This window comes from Eleginops maclovinus, chromosome 15, assembly GCF_036324505.1.
Source record: "Eleginops maclovinus isolate JMC-PN-2008 ecotype Puerto Natales chromosome 15, JC_Emac_rtc_rv5, whole genome shotgun sequence".
NCBI classification, from domain to species: Eukaryota; Metazoa; Chordata; class Actinopteri; order Perciformes; family Eleginopidae; genus Eleginops; species Eleginops maclovinus.
In genome coordinates this window covers 20,765,061-20,786,134 of record NC_086363.1, presented here as the reverse complement: position 1 = coordinate 20,786,134, position 21,074 = coordinate 20,765,061, and the positions used below count along the sequence as shown (strand labels likewise).

Genomic DNA, 21,074 nt, shown 5'->3' with positions numbered 1-21,074 from the left:
CTCCCACCAATCAGCCCTGTGTAATTCAACGCCACGCTTCCTGCCTTTTTCCCTCCCCTCTTTGTTAGCATCTGGTATCCCTCCTGCCTGTGTTGCACAAAACTGTACTGCATAGCTCAAAGAAAAGTGGGAAAGGAATCTCTTTGTTATGAAAATGACACTTTTAAACAGGATTGTTTTATGCTTATTAATAACCAGCTCCATTGGTATTCTATTTGTAGAAGGTCTGCCAGGGAGGTAAACCTGCAGCCCTTTCCCACACTGCTAAGGCTGGCAGTTGAGGCGGCTTCAACCTTTTGAGGTCTGACAGCATTGATCTTCACCCTTGATGCTGACAAACCCAGCCCAGTACTGACTGTCCCCGGGCCCCATGACAGCAGGGGGTGCACTGTTTTAGTTCCTTGTTCAGACACATGCACCTAAGTGTTTTCTGGGTGTGTGTGTAAGAGCAGAGAGGGAGGGAATGCATGACCAATTGACCTGAATGAGGGGGGCCATACATTAAAGCGCATGGCGGAATAAAACCAGGGGCCTCTTCCTCTCTCCCCCCAGGTTGAGCTCTCTCCGGGGGAACCCTTAATGCCATCTGAAGGAATTCCTCCCGGGTCCATTAACAGGATAATGAGCAAATCCAGAAGGGCTCTCTGTGAGTCATTAGGCAGAAGGTCATTGTCCCCTGAACTGTTTACCCCGTCAGTCTCTCAGGTTCCATTACCATCCTCTAACTGCCGCTGTAGTATCTTCTAATGACTTTGTGATTAAGTCAGATGCCTTTTGTTGATATGGTGTCTTTTGTTCTTCTTTTTTAAAAGAACATTTCAAGTTTTGTATCGGGGAGTGTTATGTTCAGACGGCCTTGTGTTTTATGTATAACTGTGGATGGACCAGACAAAGTAGAGGAATGTTGGTGATGGAGGAGCACAAAGACAGACTGGACGTTGCTCCACATTAATCCTCACCCTGTGATGTTTTGCCCACTGATTTAAGGCTCAGCCTCTGGCCAGGGGTAAAGAGTTGAACCAGAGGGTGTGGATCTACTGCTGTAGGCACAGGTACACTAAATTGTACCAGGAAGGCAGGGCTGTACATTAGGGCTGCAGCTATCGATTATTTTAGTAATCGAGTATTCCATCGATTAATCGGATAAGGCGTTTTAGGAGAATTTTACATAACTGAAGAGAGAGAGAAAGTATGTGTAATAAGCATAATAACACGAATAGAGCGCAGGCTTTCACAAATTGACAGCAGCATTATATTTTCCTTGAGCAAGTTTTAGCTAACTTAAGGACATCATAACCTGTTGCCACCATTGATTTACGTTCTAAACTAGCCATTGCATACAGCCATAATTAATGTACACTCTTTACCATCCTTTATCCCAACTAGCAAACATAATGAAAATGATTTATTTACGTTTAATTCTAACGTTAGCGTTACCTTGTCGGTCCGCTCCGTGGAGTACTGTTGTGGTACGCGAGTTCAGTTTAGCAATGGATACACTGTACACTGTTTTTTTCTCTTTTCAGTGTGTAATGATCCCAAAGTTTTGACAATTTATTTCTTTTTCTTGTTCCCGTCTCTTCCGTTCCCTGCTCGCTGTTTTTTAATTCCGCCATATTGACTTTCGCGCCGTCAAATTACAGTTCTGTCTACTTTACGTCAGGTGTCAGAGCCGTCTCTTTCAACAGCTCTGTGTCGTAAATCAACACAGCGTTGTCCCACTAATGATCATCCTAGAGGAACACAGAGCGCCGCCGTTATATAGAGCTAGTTATATGGAAACGAAGCCTCGATTCAGAGAATTTGCATTGAGGAATTCGAGTTACTCGAGGAATCGTTTCAGCCCTACTGTACATTGACATCCACTTGCATTATAACAGCTTCATATTTTAAAGTTGTTTAGGTTAAATGTTTTTTGTCTGTCACCAACAAAAATCTGTCACGTTCATTTAGTCACAGCAAGCTGCGAACGTAGCTTTAAGAGCCACAGCAATCCCTGACCTGATTTTACTTTAGTAAAATGGATCACAAAATTTACAAAGCAGTTATTTTTTGGAAGAATTCATGCATTTTATTTTTCCGTTAGCTAGTTATAGTTAAAGAGGTCTGACTTCATACCTGTCTCAGTCAGTTTATTGCCCACACACTGCTAGCCAACACTCTCACACCTCTCTGGTGCTTCTAACACTACCATTTCTCTTATGTCTCTATTGAAGGGGCATTCCATTATCCAAAGCATTTCCAATGTGCTATCTGGTTTCAGAGGCTTGCCCAGACATAGTCAGGGAAGCCACAGGGAAGAGCTTTAATAAGTAAACAGACTAAGAGGCCCCTCCCTTTCACACAGGCCTGTGTGATCCATGTATATACATGTGGACGGAGGCCTTGTGTCTCCTTAAAGACCTGGTACTAGGCTGCACGTTTAATCTAATCGCAATTGAAATCATGATATAAGCCTCTGCGATTGTATAAATGCAAAAGGCGTAGTGTTTATTTATTAATACGCGTAGGTTGATTTAGTTTGCAGGTAAAAAGGAGAAGAAGAATGGGAGGATGAAACCCTCTTTATTAGTCACATACATGCACACAGCAGAGCACACACAGTGAAATTGGTCCTCTGCTTTTAACCCATCCTAGTACTAGGAGCAGTGGGCAGCTATTGTACAGCGCCCGGGGAGCAATGGGGAGGGGCGATTGGAGGTGTCCGGTGCCTTGCTCAAGGGCACCACAGCAGGGCCTAGGAGGTGAACTGGGACCTCTCCAAGTAGCAGTCCACTTTCCATATTTCAAGTCTGTTTGGGGACTTGAACCGGCGACCGTACGAGGTACCCAGTCCAAGCCCCTACTGACTGAGCCACTGCTGGACATGGATCCATCTGATTCTGATCCTGACACACATTCTAAAAACCCCCACACAACAGACACATCTCTAATAAAAGTACACCTGCACAGTCACCTCTAGGAAACACTAGTACAAACAAGGGCATTCAGGACAAATAACTGTCTGAGGTTCAGGGCCTCCAGGTTTAGCTGTGCCTCACCAATCAGTCTGATGAGCACTTTATGATCTGAGTTAGAGAGTTTCTGCTCTTTAAAGGTCTTTAGTTTTACTCGTGTTCAGTTGAAGATAGGGCTCCTCACACCACCTGACAAAGCTGTCGATGACCGACAGCCGTGGCTGCTCTCTTTATCCATGGAACTACTAACAATTACAGTCATCTGCATACTTTAAAATAGTCCTTTTCCCCACCTACTCTGACACATATTAGTGTAGGGTATAAATAATAAAGGTGAATGGACACATCCTTATGGGGAGCCAGTGTAGGAGCTAATTTGGTCAGATAGGATCCCATTCACCCTCACTCGTTGTGCCCTATTGCAGGGTTCGAAATAACGACAGGCCCGCAAGCCCGGGTCTAGTAACTTTCTTACCGGGCTAGTAACTCTATGCACTTGCCTGCCCGTGTGTCTGGCAATTTTACAGCCCCTTTGCACGGAGCGTCTATTACAAGCATTACGGCCGTCATCGCGAACCTATTTTTGCTATTGTAAACCTCTCTTGCACAACATAAGATTGGTCTTATTTCGCACACGCTGCATTCGTGTCTTAATAATTTGTTTATTCAAATGTTTTTGTCCCTTCTGATAACCCGTAGGGTTCATGCTGTGTGTTGCCCACGATAACATGTAATAAAGTTAGCGTTCAATCTTATAGGTAAGCCACGTCATTTTACGGTGAACATAATCTTGGTTTTAGAAGTTAAGGTCACACAGGAGTATATTTGTAATGAGTTTGCCTGAATGCTAATCGTGTACACTGTTAAATGTTGGGTGATTTGTATAACTAGCACTTTTAAATCATTTGTAAAACATAAAAAATGGATGGAGATGTCAATGAGGAGATGTTAGATCTAGCAGTGACATACGGTGAGGTTCGTGGCTGGCGAGGCAGACACTTCCACTTTCAGTCAGATTTACGAGTAGGCCTATCTTAATCACTATAAAATCTGCCATTTTGACGAACAAGGTCATAAACGTCATAGACATAACGTAGCCTCATAACGTAGCTCAGATCAACGGCAGAACAAGCATAACCCCGACTGGTGCGCTCTCGCACGTCCCCCTCATTGAGGCAGAGCTAGCTACTGTGTTTGCCTCCCTTCTGCGTTTTCACTGCAGTTGATCTAGTAATGGCCCTATTCACTTTTGATTTTATTTAAGGTTTGTCTTAGGGATTTCGCAGATTATTATACAAAAAAACTCCAAACTCCATACACCCACCATAATAATAATAATAGGCCTATAGAAAAAAAAATGACTATAACAAGTCAACAAGTTTAGTAGTCCAAGGGCTTGGCCCTATACCACATTTAGCTCTGCCTCCTCTGCCTCCCCTGACTGCAAGTCTGTGAGTAATAGTAGTAATATAATCAGAACTAGCATTAAATGTACTGTATAAAGAATGAATAAATACATGTTCACAATCAATCTTATAGATGCTGTGCAAGAGAGGTTGACAATAACAAAGCAAAATCATGCTCCGTCAGTGGTGTGGTCTCACGCCTAACCAACCACCAGAAAAGAAAAAGAAAATGGATTTAAAGGAAGTGAATAAGGCATACGATGCCACTAAAAGGAAACGAAGTGTAGTGCCTGCATGGAAAGCAGAATTTCCTTGGTTGATTGTGGACGAAAGTGAAACTTTATTCTGCCTGCCATGTCAAACTGTATACGGCCCCCATGCTGAAACCCGACAACAGAGGGAAATCTTCAGAAAGCGAAGTCAAGGTTCCTTTGTCAAAGGGTGTCAAAACCTGAAGCATGACACTTTAGTCTGTCACCAACGATCTGACGGCCACAAGGAAGCCCAGGAGAAGTATGAGGCCAGGAATAAGAAGAAAGGTGAGAGCATAGCCGAGAAGACCATTGAGACTTTGAATACTAAAGTATTTCAGAAGCTCAAGATACTCTTCATAAATGCCCACGCCCTTGCCATGCACTGCAGACCAGTTTCTGATTTCAAATGGATGTGTGAGATGGATGAGAAGAAGGGCCTGGATCTCGGCAGCACCTACAGAAATGAAAAGAGCTGTAAGGAGTTTTTGGTTGCTATAGCCGAAATCACCCGTCTAGCAATTGAAGACAAGGTAAAGAGTGCTAAGTTTATCACAATAATGTCCGACGGATCAACAGATGTCTCTGCCACTGAACAAGAGATTGTTTACTTGCACTTTGCAGTGGATGGCAAGACTCACTGCAATTTCCTTGGACTTGTACAGTGTGACAAACCAGATGCCAATGGCATCTATGATGCTATAATGCAAGCTGTAAAGCTCCCGGGGATCCCAAAGGAAGAAATGATGAAGAAGATTGTGGGATTTGCTGGCGATGGGGCGGCTGTCAACACCGGGAAAAAGGCTGGGGTGATCGCTCTCATGCGGGAAAGAATCAGTGGAGACATACTGATGGTGCAGTGCATGGCCCATAGGGTGGAATTGGCCTTCAAAGAAGCCATGAAACAAGCCTCTTTGTTCATCAAAGTCTATGTCCTCCTGGATGCTCTGTACAAGCTTTACAGGATCCCTAAACAGGCCGCTGGTTTGAAGGCAGCTTTCAGTACCACCAACATCTCCAAGATCTGGCCTGTCCGAGTTGGAGGAACGCGCTGGGTTAGCCATACCCACACAGCACTGCAAAACATGTTGCGTGGTTACCGTGCAATTGTTCTTCATCTCAGTCAAGTAAGACATTTGATAATAATAACATGTTATTAACAGCCCGATGAACTTTCTGTTGCATGAATGATATCATCTGATATCCACTGTGGCAACATATTGAAATACATTTTTGTAAATTGAAATTAAAAAAAATATTAAATGAATTGCAGGTTGCCACCACCAGGACAGCTAGTGGTATGCAAGCAAAGGCAAAAGGTCTCCTGAAAACGCTGCGCTCCAAAGATGCCATGACTTTTGCCCACTTCCTAAGTGACATTCTGGCCGTTCTCTCCAAACTGTCGAAGACGCTGCAGCAGAGAGAAGTTTGTACCTATCATGTACATGAAGCACTGAAGGCCACAATGACCAGCATCAACAAATTCAAGGACCGGTAATATAGATACATTGCTCATTAAATCATGAAGTCATTTCCTGCTCTAATTAGTTGTTTAACCACTTGCTTATTTACGTAAATGCTCTTTGCTATTGCTGGTTCTTTTGTAAATCACAACTGTTTTATGCCTTTATTTTTGGTGGTGATGGTTTTGGTGCTGGTTTCACTATTTCAGGGCAGGACCTGAGCAGCGGAAACTCCAGCAGGGAGACTGTAACTCCTTTGAAGGTCAGACCCTAACAGGGGTAGACCACTCTTCAGGCCAGATTGAGAAGGTCGTTGAGGCATTGGTTGGTTCACTAGCCCGGAGATTCAGTGACATGGGAGGTGAAGTCCTCAAAGCTACAAAAATAGCGGACATGCAGTCATGGCCTCAGGAGCATGAAGATGATTTTGGGGATGACTTCATTGGAGTGATTATCGACCACTACAGGGAGCACTTCGACAATGTTGGAGTAGATGTAAGTGCAATCGAAGCAGAGTGGACCTCCCTCAAACAAGCATTGTACGAAAACCAGGGGAACAAGATTCACTCCATGTCCTGGCCATCTGTGTTTGAGCTTTACAAGAGCACGTTTCCAAATATCCTGCATGTAATTGATCTGGTCTTATCACTCCCTGCCGCCACCTCTGAGTGTGAGAGAGGATTCTCTCAAATGAAGATTACCAAGTCCCAGTACAGGAATAGACTGAAGGCTACCACCATGACAATGCTCATGACAATTCAGCTGCACTCAGAACCTACAAAGGATTTTGATCCATCATCTGCCATTCACCAGTGGAATCAAAACCACAATCGCAGACCCAACTTCATGGAGGGAAGAAAGAAAGGCAGAATGGCAGCTTTGGAGGGAGCCAAACAAGTGCAGGAAGAGATTGATGGAGTTGACGGAGTGGATGGTGCTCAAATGGTTGCTGAAGCTGCTGGGGGTGCAGTAGTTGAAGCTGAAACCAAGGAGATAAACTCTGATGACTCAGACTGGTTTACAGACATGGAGGATAATGTAGATTCTGACGATGGTGAGATGGAAGATAGAGGTCTTGTTGGTGAGGATGAGGAATGATTGTGGTAGTCTGTTGTAGACCAATTACTACTGCTATTACAGCAAGTATTACGGTTTGTATTACCATTTTGCCTAAATGAACTGATGTTGATCGTTTGATCCACTGCTAATATTGTTCATGTCCCTTGTTCTCAGTCTGTTGTTCTACTTTAATAAATTATTGTTTGTAATCTGCTGTGTTTTTTCTTTAAAGAAAATGTAAAGCGCTGTCACTTATCCCAGCCTAAAGTATACTGATAATACAATCATGCCAAAAATAGCTGAAAACACAAATACAAAATAACAATAATGTCCAATTTGATCTTTTCTGAGCTGAAAGTCCGCCAAATCGCTTTTTTTATTATTATTATTATGAAAATTGTGGTGTATGATGTGAAAACGTGATGCGCGTGCCTACGACATACATTGATTTGCTTGGTCTAGTAACTTTACACCAGGGCTAGTAACTTTTGAAAGTTACTAGCCCTGTGGTCTAGCTCCTATTTTGGCCGAATTTCATACACTGCCTATTGGTTAAAAAAATCAAGAATCCAGCCAATTTGATCATTATTTCCAATTGTTCTAAATATGAGGTTCAATTGTGTTGAACACAGAGGAAAAATCAACAAATTAAAGGGTTGGATATGGGCGGATTGTAAGGTCTCCAACCGTTTCTAAGGCGAAAAGATCCTCAGCTCCTAGCTAAATCCAGGAGACACCATTTCGATTTCTAACCGAGAATCGTCACGATTGAATCCAGATTAGATTTATTATTAATAAACTATTCAGACATTGCATTTCACAGCTATAACGATGCACTGACATAAACAAAGACAGATGAATGATTGCAAACAGGCTGCTGACAGCCTTGCATTAGTGGTGGAGCCTTTCAGGAAAAATGGGTTCTTGTGTGCAAGACAGTGCATGAAAAATCATGGTTGTTAAAACACACACGTGAGTGAGCAAGGGCCTCAGTTGCATATTTAGCGCATACAACAATTGGTTATTGTGGCAGCTGGGCAGCTTTTTAGGCACTTGAACGCGGGGTTGCTGGTTGAAGTCACTAATCATTTCAATTCATGACTGGTAACCTAGAATTAGTCATAGTTATCATTGCAAGTTAGACATCAGGAACATCTTCAGCTTTTAGATTGGAGGTACGTGCAGGGAGATACTACTGCTTCTATCTTGGCTATGCAAAATGAAGTCGGCTAGACAGCTGACAGTGATGAATCCAACACACACACACACACACACACACACACACACACACACACACACACACACACACACACAATACTGTCGATCTGTTGTCCAGTTGACATAATGTTCAAGTCCTGAGTGATGGTTACATCAGTGAGATGGAGTGAAGGTTGTTGGTGCTGAGTACCTTGCCCCCTCCCATCTTCTGAAAGAACTAGTAGTCCGGTAACCACGCCCACAAACACCCGCAGGGGGAGCATAAAATCAGAACTAACAGTCAATTCATGTGCACTTTCAGCTATATAATCATGGTTTCATTTTAAGATGTGTGTATTTCAATATAAGAGTGTAAGAGTTTATAAAATTAAACAGAGAAACAAAGCACAGATTCACTAGAATCTCTCCCCGCTTCCTGAATGTCCATGTTCCCCTGAGCAACAGGACTACAGTGTCTTCTGAATGAGGTCTGCATGTAGTAACAGGCCTTTCTGTAAATGTAATTGAATATGTTGTGTAGAATAAGCCCCCTGGACATTAAAGTCATGGCACAGCAATACCCCAAAGATTGGTAGCTGCGGTTTGTTTCTAGTAACTGGATGCCAGAATTCTTTGCCAATGAGGTTACAGGATTACATCCATCTCCACGGTCAGATGGGTGAGGAAGCAGTGAAAAATAACAAGAAGTATTTTGTCTTTTGATGCAGCTGTATGAAAAAGTCAATGTTTGATGCAGTGCTGCTGCTGTCCGCAGCTTTGGAAAGTCTTCCATGTAACAAAACCTCATCATTTCCAAAACAGGCATCTGTGATGTGATTCTGTGCAGCCTGGAGAGCGAGGTCCGAGTTGGCACGTGGTGTTGGGTCATTTCAGTTTCTCTCTCTCTCTCTTTCTCTTTCTCTTTCTCTTTCTCTCTCTCTCTCTTTCTCTCGATCCTCCTGCACCATTGGCCCCTCAGAGAGAAAGAAGAGGGGAACCGCTCTGTCCACAGAGGCGATTAGAGGGAGACTTTCCCCCGGGCCTGGCAGTGCTTCTGGAGACCTCTGCAGTGTTTCAGAGCAGATTAAGACCTTGTTGAAAGAGAAAGGAAAGAATTTTGCAGGCAGAGGAAAGCTTGTTGTGCAACAATGGGATTCCGTATAGAAACATTACTGCTGTCGTGCTTCTGAAATAAAAGAATATTACTTTGGTGGACCTTTATAAAGCTCCTGATTAGACTTGATCAAAAATGATGCACAACTTTAAACCATAGAGTGATGGTAACAAGAGTGCTAGATCATACTTCAGATTATACAAATGGATCACACTTAGCTTAGCATGTTAACTTCATGCACTAAAAGAGAGCTGATGCAAAAAGCAGCCACATGGTGTCAGGGACCAACTGTTTGGAAGGGGATCACAGTGTTGGGACTCTGTGTCTTTATGGCTGTCCCTGTGTTACATTGTGAGTGGGAGGGAAGGATGCTAAGAAGAACAGGGAGTCTTGCATGTGTGTGTCAGCCTCAGTGCTGGAGCAACAGCAAAGTGCTGGACATGCTGTGAATATTGAAGTTCCTTGAAGCCAAGGAAAGGAGATCAGGTAGAGCTTGGAAATTCCTCCTGCTGTCTGGCGAGACGTCCCTGCCCCTGATCAGAGAGCAGTCCATTGAAACACCTTTTAGCACTGTAGCACCACTCAGGTCTAACCAGCGCTTGTCACACTCACTAATGCCCCTTTCCCACCAAACCAGCTCTAGTTCCGTGCTAGAGCTCTTCTGCTTCCGAACCGGTTGTGTTCCCACCGGCCAGAGCACGAGCGGTGCTGCGTCCTGATGCTGATTTTACCCCCAATGCCGCTCAAAATAACAACAACACTGCGTTGGGTCGATGCTCGTGTTGCTTTTAATCATACGAAGACAGATTCAATTAAAGAATTACTTCACCAACCTTATACTTTTCTCCAGAGAGCCGTGGTTCATTGTTTGTTAACGTGGTTCAGCTGCTTTACTGCCCACTGCAAGTTTCAACTTGTATTCGCTGTAATCGCCATGAACTGTTATTGCTCAGGTTAAGCTCGTCCCCCTTCCGACGTAAGCGTGAAGTATTTGGTTCTTGTCTCTACACCAACAGTTTTTTGGAGCCAGATGAGCTCCGGTTTTGGGGTCAGAGAGCCAGGGCTGAGATCCGAGGCAGAGAGCTGGCTCCACTGCGGTGGGAACAGGAAGGACTGGTAACTTCGAGCCCCGTACGTAACAGGGCTTATGTTCATGACGAGTACGACGGGCAAGGGGGTAGAACGTTGTTACAGAAGCAGGAAAGCCAAGAACTCTAAGTGGCTAGTAAGGTCAACAGATATAGCCTGGTATTTAAGTCAAGCAACATTAACCAGGCAGCCTATGACTATTTATTTCAACAGCAGCACAAGGATATCACGTGTTATTAATACTCAGGCTTCACAAGATGTCATATCAGATCACACCGAAGATCATAGTGAAAAATAGGGCGGTAGAAAACAGCCAATGCCACATTGCCAAGCATTTATTATTGCAGCGTTATGTTGCCAAACAAGTACAGTAAAACTAAACACAAATATTAATTTGGGTGGAAATCTTCTTATGTCACAGTCAGGAAAATACTTCAGCTGCAGCTGGCGTTAGGAGACAGTTGGCTGAAAACGGTGGAGCATAAATTATAGAGGCAAATTATCAATGTCACTATGGAGAAGAGTTTAAAGACGTTGAACTCACTCTCAATTTAATCTGGCTTCCTAAGAATTAGAGCAACATGAGCACAGCTCTGAGGCAGTACAGCATTTCTGTTGTTTGCTGAGAAATGCAGCAATGTAAATATTGACATCGTGACATGGCTTCTACAGTGCTCTGATCAGGGAAAAAGCAAGCTGATTTGCAGTTGGTTCAACTTGTAACCCAAAGTTGCATAAAAATGGGATGGAACTCATTTCAGTGGCAAAGGAGTGTTTGTAATCTGTTTGGATCTTTGAGATTATTAGATTTTCATTCACACTGCTCCCCTTAATTGCATCTTTTTCCATTCCAATATATCTTAATTTTGTGTTTCTTATTGACTCCTGTCTATCCCATCAGTCTTCTGTCAAGGTGCTCCATTTTGTTGCCTAGTGACATCCCACTGATCTGAATCTCCGGTAACTGAGAGCAGCTTGAAATGAGGTTGTGAGTTATCACACGCCCCGCTCCCATATTGAGCGGAGAGAGTTTTATATAATGCATTACATAAGACAAGCTGCATCTTCTGCTTCTTATCAAACAAGTCTCCCGCTCTCCAAATATATTCATTTAGACTTCCTTCAGCAGGGCTCTGCACACCACCAGACAGCCCCAGGTACTGAAAAATGCCAATCAATTTCTGAGTAATTATGCTATAATAAAACACTATTCTACACGTGATTCCCAATCAATATTGCCACACTGTTGTCAGCCACATACAAATATGTTATAGGTTCAGGTTCAGGTTATTTTATTTATACCTGTAGGTAGATTTGATTTGCAAATAAAAAGACAATATACTGAAGCATACAATGAAATAAGATGTGTTTAGATTTCTGTCTCTGAGCCACTTTGTTGTTCCAATAATTTAAATGTTTGGATCTAGTTTTACTAATAAACACATGTCTCATGCTGATAAATCTTCATGTCACTGATGTGAAATGTGAAGGAAGAAGAGATTTAAGAACTTAACTTAAAAGAATGGAGAACACCCAGCTGTTGCCAAGTAGCGGTACATTAAGGGATAGCTGCATATGTTGCATTAAAGGTCTCCTATTATGCTATAATTGAACAATATATTGTAGGGCCATATCTATACAAAACGTGTCTGAAGTGTTTTGCTCCAAATACCAAACAGATCCCCCATTGTAGCATGCCTCATCCCCCTCTATTTCAGCCCTGTTCCTGAAGTGCTGATTCTGTGACTGTAGCTTTAAATGAACTAGCTGCGACTGGCCACGCCCCTTTGGAGCGTCATCATCTCCCCTCTGAAGAGAGTTTGCCGACTGTACATTGAGGACAATAGGTTGGCACGTGTCACGTGGGCGAGACGTTTCCAGGAGTTCAATGTAAAGCCAGCCCACATTTCAGTCATTGCGTCCGCAGCAAATCTGGATCAGCTCGTTTGTACCCCCGTTTTTAGAGGTGTGGATAAGGAGCAAAAGAGAGAGGGTTGTATTTTCTGATACTTTGTGAGTCTCCTTACACACCGGGGACACATATTTATGTATAGAAGACATCAAAAAGTGCATTTTGCATAATAGCGGACCTTTCAATAGCTGTTGGTGTCATAACATGGACATCATTGAGTCATTATAAGTAAGCCAAACCTCTGCCACCATGTCCTGTTGATCCTGTTACTGGCACAGGAGCATTGATGAACTATAGCTTAATAGATTGAAAATATATAAAATGAAAATGGTTTTAAGCATAGCAGAAGATGACACTTGTTTATGTGCAGTATTAGACACTGGCCCATCATATGCACTAGTCTATCAGCATACTGTCGGAATTCTGACAGCTCAGGCTGTGGTAGGAGACGCTGCACAGAGGCGGTGTGGATGGATACACTGCTAGTCAAGAAATATCCAGTGAAAGCAACTGTGTTGAATTATTCCTGTATGGCTGTTCTGCCAGCCTGCTGTGTTAGTGACCAGCACCACATCAAACACATTGTGGCGAGTGTGTGTGTGAGTGTCTGCAGGCACCCTGAGGATTCCCCTCTGCTGGTCACAGTCTCTCGCTCTGCTGTACTCGGCCCCCCCCCCTTCTCCTCCTGTCCTCAACATTCCTTTGTTTTCTTCGACATGCTGTTCCATTTTCGAGGGTTTTTACTTTCTCTCCCTGAATCACATCAGCATTTCCTTTCATCTCTCACCCGCCCGTCACTGCCCCCTGCCCTCCGATTGTCCTGGACAGCCTCCACAGAGCAAGTGTTTACCACTCCTCACCACTGACCAACACTGACCCCCCTCCACTGACCCCCCTCCACTCAATAGCCCACACACCCTTTAAACCGCTCTCTGGCCTCCACCTTCACCTTTTCTTCTTATCTCGCTGACCCACACACTCCACTGCCTGAACATGTTGGCAGTCATTTCTGGGGGCAGCTAAATGTACATTAGAAGCCTTCCTGCTGAGTGCCGGCATAGCTTATATATTGGTCTGTGTGGTCTGTTTGTTTGTGCCTTTGCTTGCATGCTTTTATTTTGTTCTGTGCATTTCTAAGAACGTCCCAAAGGGGGGTTGATACAGGAAACAAGGGGAGAGGCTAGCGGTTGTTCCTGGCTGCAATCATAATCAAGGAAGTTAGGATTAAATAGATTAGGAATGTCAACATTACACTAATGGCGTGTTATGTAACGAGGAGCCAAGGTTTGAAGCTGCTGCAAATGTTTGATTGTTGGTCTACAGAAATGCACTTGATGCACACTAAGCTCCGCCTCATTCTTCCAGCCCCTCTCTCCCACTGCATCTCACTGCGTCTGCCCTGCTCTTCTCTTCACTCTTGTGGCTGTTATTCCTCCTCCTTGTGACTTGCTGCAGGGCCAATGTGTGAGCCCCCCCCCCCACCTTCCTGCCCTGCGCCTGCCCTCGGGCTGTGCATGGCCTACATGGCCTACCCCGATGCTCCCTGTATTCCTGCAGAGTGTGCAGGCCAAACACACCGCTCTTCCCCTCCTCTGTCTCTGCTGAGAGCAGTTCAGCTGAGGTGATGAGGGGATGAAGTGTGCTGGTTCACGGATGCTCTACCCTCTCTCTGTGTCTGCAGACTTCTTCGTCTTCGTCTTCGTCTTCTTCTTCTTCTTCTTCTAGTGATTATTTAATTCACATTTCTGTGAATGTGTCAGATTTTTCATCTGTAGTCCCTGATTTTGTAGGTCACCCTAAAGACACACGTATTCTACTTGTCTTTGAATCACCTGTTTTTGTTTGAGAATTGCTGAAGTTTTATGCAGATTTTCAATAAATTCAAATCAAAAGCAAGACAAGCAAAGATGACCTGACTAGTATCTTATATTTCATGACTGCTTCCCACTTAGTAGGGCACTCTTCTCATTTCTTTTTGTGGCTTTAACCAGCTTGCATATGTTTTTATCAATATAGATTGAAGTGAAGGTGCTGGGCTGATCCATACCATCCCTTGCTGCATGTTCTTCAGAGTAATGCAGTTTAGATTGAAGGCTGGAGGGGACCTTCAATGGTAAACTGGAAGTGCTGACAATGAAAGCAGATGTTTATTGCTGCCACAAAATAATAGAAACAGTTGCCATTATTAGGTAAACAGTTCAGAATTACTCAAGTAAGGCTTATTTAGGCCAGTGTGCACTTTACTTATTTTGCTCTTACTCATTCAAGCTTGAGAGTACTATTGGCTGCTGGAATTAACTACAGGTTAGTATGAGATTCCATCTGTTTTTAGGATACACAGAGGTTTGTAGCGTTGTTTCAATGGTTGCTCAAAATCTTCCTGTCTTTCTCAGAACAGCAGTAGACTTATTATGTTTCAGCCTGAATTTAAATGCTGTGCTTCCCCCCTCTATATTATTATATTGTGTAAATGTGTCACAGAAGTTACTAGAAAATGTAAATGCACATATGTCTGATTCACTTTTTCCCAATCGTGAAAATCTGTTGTTGACTGCAACTGTGAGGAGGTTTTGAACTCGGTGGAATACCGCTGACAGCCTTGTCTGCGAGTGCATCCTGAGCCTCCGTCCAGCAGGTGTTTGTGTGCTGACCTCCCTTGGATCAGCCCAGTTTGGAGGATCATGGTTTCTGTAGCAGACTCTCCTCAAACATTGTTCGTTGGACTAGTCTGGCTGCTCAAGTGTTTCCCACACCTCTCTTAGACCCACTCACATCCTCCCCAGCAGCACCACTTGCTCCTGTGTACCCACAGAGATGGCAGATGAGTTTATTTGCTGTGGTGGAACCTATTCTAAAGTATGTGACTTAGAAGTTTAAGTCAGACTGGTAGTTATTTCAAGACAATTGCCTTAAAAGCATCATGTCACTTATTAAACCCTCAACACGTTTAGATAGTTGTTACTTTATTGTTCTACTTATAACAGAAAAAAAATCCTGGAACCAAGGAATCCCAGATTGTTGCTCTTCACATACAAAATCTGTGTTTCTACAGGTCAAAATGACCCTGGGAGGAAGCTTTCTCTAGAAGCTTCCCTGTTTTCCCACAAATTCCTGTTGATATAATGCAACAGCCCTCTGAATGCAACTCTTTGACCCTGTCTACACCTGCTGCATAGTGTGTCTTTAGTGATTCAATCACAAATGGACATCATCTCAAAAGCTTCTCCACACGTGTCTTCAGTATGGCTGTCAACTTTAATGCTCCCAATTAATCATGTGAGATATGAAATTGGTGGTGAAAACGGGATGGTAAAAACATTTTGCCAAAACTTTCACCAGTTTCTTGAAGTCGCACAATAATGGGAAGCAGGAACAGATAGTGCTGGCAGTTTGATCGCAGCACCGTACATGTATTTGTTTTATACCTCCACAATATACAAGAAAATACTAGCATTTTAAACTTGTGATTAATGGTCGCAGATTATTATGTTCTAATTGTTTGACAGCACTGATCTTAACTGACAGCTGGTTAACTCACTTAATATACACCATTTCTGTTTGCAAAGACCAAATGCATTGCTGTATTGAACTGTTGAGAAGGCAATGCACTTCTGGCTCTTTGTCTGCCAGAAATGCAAAGAATGAAAAACTCAAATTACATCCTGGCCTTAGCCAGTGCAAGCTTATTTGTTGAGTTTCATCCAAGCAGAAACTCTGACTTATATTTGAGTGTCCTCTGGGAACAGTAATGCAGTGATTATGTCTAAGGCTTTTATTGTGAAATGTATCGTGGAAGAAGTGAGGCTGTAATGCGCTGAAACTGCTGTTGACAATATGGGAGGAATAAAGTTCCACAGAGTCTCTTTGTTACTGTTAACATATTCACGATCAACTTATTCCCAGCAGAGAAGACCTGATTGTCTCCCAATTGATTTCTAGCTGTTTGTGTTGTGCTAATCCCTTACCATGAATTGATTGACACACGTAAAGGGATAGCTGGCGTCTGCTGCCGCTGGAGTTTAGCCCAAGAACATGGTCTGCCAGCTCTAACCACTGAGCTGTATGGTGGCCCATGAATGTAAATCTTGCTGTTTATTTGAGCTGTCTGAGTGTACTACCCTGTTATAAGCTCCATTCACACGTGCCAGACAGACACACAGGAGAATGAATATACGGAAAGCCAGGAAGGCCAGAGTGCATAATCACAGCGTGGGCCGTCCCTCTGCAGCCAACCTGCATTGTAGGGTCTGCATCTCTGAGGGTCGATGCATTTTTACTTTGTTTGCTTCAGAAAGGTCTGGCATGAAGCACCTTCCATCTGGTCAGCCTGCCTTGTCTGCTCACATGACGGCTCTACTGTACCGTCTGTCTGCTCTGCCGGGGAGATGTCTAGAGAGAGCTGGCATCGGGACACGTCCATGCCAATCCTCCAGCAGACTCAGCTTGAGCAACTGGGACATGCTGGCTACAAAGTGGTTATTAAGGGTAAATGGGAAGCTGGTTCTGTTCCCTGGATGACAAAGAATTGGTTTCCGTTCAACTGCTTACTTCCATCAGAGGCATCATACCGTACCTCTGGGTTCAATCACAGTGATGTGACAAAGCCGGTGGCGGGATCATTTCTTTACATTGGGTCACTCAAGCTGTCAGATGCTTAAAAGCAGACGGCTGCTTCATTAAATCGGATTTGTTCCAACTGTTACACTCAACTGATTGTAAACATGATGCAGGTCCAATGATGGAATATTTTCAACTGAATTACAGTCAGATTTTAGACCGTTTAGTTTCCTGCATGGTTGTTGCCTGTCTAACGGAATTTTACCTGGTGTCATCAGAGCCAGGGTTATGTTGTCTGCTAGAGAGGGCACAGGACATGTCAGAATCCTAGAAATCTGTCCAGGAACAGCGCAATGTAAGCACCAGGTCTCTATACCCAACTCTACTACTCATAGAACACGTATGCCTGGTTGAAGTGACCATTATTACCCTGACTCAAACGGTCCATTGAGGCCTTCTGCACAGAGGAGCAAAGTAGGAAGTTCTTCAGCTTGTTGAGGAATAACCAAGCTGGGATGTCATTTCTCCTCAGCGCCTGGTTTGTTGCTTGGGCAACCAGCCATGTCAGGCCTGGCTGTTCAGCGGATGGGAGGGGGGTACTTTTGAGTCCAGCGAACAAAGCCCAGACATAGTCTGCTCCAGGCTTGGAAAACAACCTAGCAGCTCTCTACTACAGCATGGATTTGCTGGTGGTTTTTTGATAAACGTTGTTCGATACTTTGAGGAAATATGATGCTGGGACTGAAATATGTTCAGTCCCAGCATGTTATGTCATATTTCTGTTCACATTTCTGTTTCCAGGCAGAGAAAAAAACCCTCCTCAAAAATATATTGTATAGCAGTCCAGAACAATGACTGCTGTGCATGTCACAGTTTTGTCTGCAATACACACTTGTGCATGGAGCTGTTCATATGTTTAAGTTGCTGTGGTTGCTTTTTCTTTTACCTTGCCTTCCTTTATAATGACTAACACATAACCTGAAAATCAAAACTGCCGAATAATGTCACATATTAAAGGTGAAGCAGCAGAAAGGTGGGGATTGATGGTTGTGTGGTGGGAAAACAAAGTGCAAACAAGCTGCGACTGTGGTGTTTTATCAGGCTTCATGTGAAGTTTGGTCTTCTGGATCTTTGAGAGGGTCTGCTGAAACCCCCAGGGAGGCTCTGTTTGTGTAGAAAGTGCTGGAATGCTGTTTCTATCATGGATTTACCCTTTTGGGGCTGGGGTTGGCAGCTCAGTTGCTCCCTTAGCTTGGCCATCCTAAAGGTAAGTCCACTTTTAAGTGTGGCTCAGCCGTTTTCTTTGGTCTCTGCACTAAAACCAGTAGCCATTGAAAGCAGGACCCAAGGGGAGCTTGGCTAAGGTCTGAGGAGATGTAGCATTTCTTCACCCACAAAGAACACAGCTGGAGAAAGGAGAAGCATACATACATATGGCTAGATAAGACTGTGGCTATTCAGCGAAGGACTCTTCTCTGCTTCTGTGTTCTAGTAGGCTGATATATGTATCCAGCTCAGAAGAAATCCTTGTACCAGGGACAAGCTGCTTCAAAACCTGCTCTGTTTCTTTGCATACAGCTCTGAAAAAATAAGAGACCACTGAAGCATAATCAGTTTCTCTGGTTTTACTATTTATAGGTATGTCTTTGACTTTTGTTTTTTTATTGTATTCTATAAACTTCTGACAACATTTCTCTGTGTTGGAATTCAAAAGACACTGGAATGGCTGCCATACATGTAGAGATTGAGATTTAATTCTAAAATGTTTTGGCGTGGTCTCTTAATTTTTCCTGAGCTGTGTGTTCCCAGCTCATGAGTCCTTCAGCTCCAGTGCTGACAATAAATGACTGTTTTTCCCGTACCAGGTATGGCTGTCTGACTGCATTGCAGTGTGAACTATGGCTAGTTACAGGCAGAGAAATCCGACTTGGCTCCCAAGAACAAGTCAGCAGCGGGCCTGATGACTGATGGGAGGGAACTTGCACTTGGCAGAGTGGACCTCCTCTACATCAGCGCTCCTCCCCCCTGAGATAAGCCCCTGCCTCCCTCATTCACAAATCTTCCAGCCCGAATGCAAACAGGAAACTGCCCATGTGGCGGTGGAATACACACAGCAGCCCCCCCCCTCATGCCGAAAACCAGCTCCCTACTCTGACTCCTCCATCGCTCTGTGGAAACAATCTACTCTGATTAAAGTCTGTCATGTGTGGAGGTTAAAAGTGTCTGTTTCAGGGAGGTGTGCTTAGTCGCCCTGTCCCGGAGAGACATGGTGTCCCTCTGCTTCACATTTCTCTCGCTGACTGTCCTCTCACACCCAAACATACACACTGTCTCTTTTGCTCCTCCTTATTTTTTCTCCCGTCTGTTCTCCTTTAAATGCATGCACAGATCTCTCTGGTTCTGATCTCCCCCTCTCCCGTTCTTTCCTCACTTCCTCAGACACAGCCCCTCTCCCTGCGTCTCTCGCTGTGTGGCATGACCAGCCGCTTGGAAAGAATCACTTGTTTATCTCCTGCTGTCTGTCTTTGCCGTTGCTTAGTAACTGCAGCAGAAGCCAACATTGGGGTGTGTGTGTGTATTCCTTGTACTGAGACACACAGAGCTACTAATGCCAGGCTCCTCAGCATCTCCCTTTCTGCAATCCCAGCATATGCTCTTACTTTCTTTCTCAGTTTAGTCATGAAGCCTTTTCCTCCCAGGCCCCAAACCTGCATTCTCATCATATAAATACTTGTGTATCATAATTTGAAATGAAGCAATATTAGATGTAAATATGGTTATTTATGATCAGTTTCCAGAGATACTGAAAAGCAGACCCTCACATTAAGATACTGCTGATATGCGACGTTCCATTATCAGTGTGCTATAACTCTAGGTCAGTTACTTACTCTGGACCCTGAGGAGAGTATGTGCTGAATGTGCATCACACTGTTTTATAGCCTTAACATTTTAGCCAGGCAGCAATGCCCTCAAATGAATTCATTTTAAAGGACAGAAAAACAAATGGGAAAAGTTCCTGTTTTATTTCAGCAATATGGACAGAGCTTACACACAAATACACACACACACGTCTCTGATCACAGGGTTCCTCAGGGTCTCTGAGCACGCTGCTGATCCCTGCTCTTCTACAGTGCAGGTCTGTTCTGACACCACGTCTCCTCTTGCATCACCCTCTCCTCCGGTTGTGAGGCGTGTATCAGAGAGAGTTGTGCAGAGATGCTGAGAATATTTATTTTCCACTCTGGGTCTTGTAGTCTCTGTATTTGTGACCCCGGGACCGCAGCATCACATCATCTGTCATGCCTCAAGCTCTGTGTGTGTGTGTGTGTGTGTGTGTGTGTGTGTGTGTGTGTGTGTGTGTGTGTGTGTGTGTGTGTGTGTGTGTGTGTGTGTGTGTGTGTGTGTGTGTGTGTGTGTGTGTGTGTGTGTGTGTGTGTGTGTGTGTGTGTGTGTGTGCAATAGAGGAGCAATGCCCTGCCACCACAGTGGAAGAAATTATGCTTCAAAGATGAGTAAAAAAAGAATGAAAACTGAACATTTTTCTTGTAAGGTTTCTGAAATAAGATGGGATATTTGGATGAAGGAGATCTTGTAATGAGCTGGTCTATATTTGATCAGAATCAGGAACTGTTACAAAATAAGCCAATAAAAATGTGAAAGAAAACATTTCAACTCAAAATAGGGTGCTTTCAACTGTCTGTGAGCTTCTTAAGTTATTAAGTATTATATCAAGTGTAAAGAAATAATATACATATAAGACAAATATACCTGGCAAGAATTTAAGTGTTGTAGTGCAGGATCAGAGTTGGGGAGGCAGACTCTTCAGGGCAGAAGTCCCTTTCCTGCTCAACTCTGCCTCCTCCTGTTCGGCTGCGAGAGGAGGGAGTCAGGGCCCAGATTTCTGTAAGCCTTGGTTGTTTTAATTTTGCTGCAGCTGTTATCATCTCTTATGTAACCTGATTAAACACGCAGGCTCCTCCAGCACTCTGCAGATGAAAGCTCTGTGTCAAGCTGATACTGACAGGAAGGGGGTGAAAGGGAAGGGGGAGTCTGCCTGCAGCACGGCTCA

At 43.8% G+C, this 21,074-nt stretch overlaps 2 protein-coding genes across 2 annotated transcripts in view; both read left to right on the top strand.

Moving 5' to 3' along the window:
* rev3l (REV3 like, DNA directed polymerase zeta catalytic subunit) overlaps positions 1-21,074 on the top strand; it is a 59,836-nt gene that overhangs the window by 3,422 nt on the left and 35,340 nt on the right.
* Positions 3,411-7,345, top strand: LOC134876473 (zinc finger protein 862-like). The gene is made up of 3 exons (XM_063901416.1): positions 3,411-5,741; positions 5,888-6,108; positions 6,287-7,345. Exons 1-3 carry the CDS (start codon positions 4,536-4,538, stop codon positions 7,173-7,175), a joined length of 2,316 nt encoding a protein of 771 aa, XP_063757486.1. The 5' UTR covers positions 3,411-4,535; the 3' UTR covers positions 7,176-7,345.

Bases quoted from the DNA above. Each gene is read 5' to 3' on its own strand.
- LOC134876473 (XM_063901416.1), top strand. From the start codon at position 4,536: ATGCTCCGTCAGTGGTGTGGTCTCACGCCTAACCAACCACCAGAAAAG. The intron at 5,742-5,887 runs GTAAGACATTTG...AATGAATTGCAG, and splicing joins TTGTTCTTCATCTCAGTCAA to GTTGCCACCACCAGGACAGC. The intron at 6,109-6,286 runs GTAATATAGATA...TCACTATTTCAG, and splicing joins ATCAACAAATTCAAGGACCG to GGCAGGACCTGAGCAGCGGA.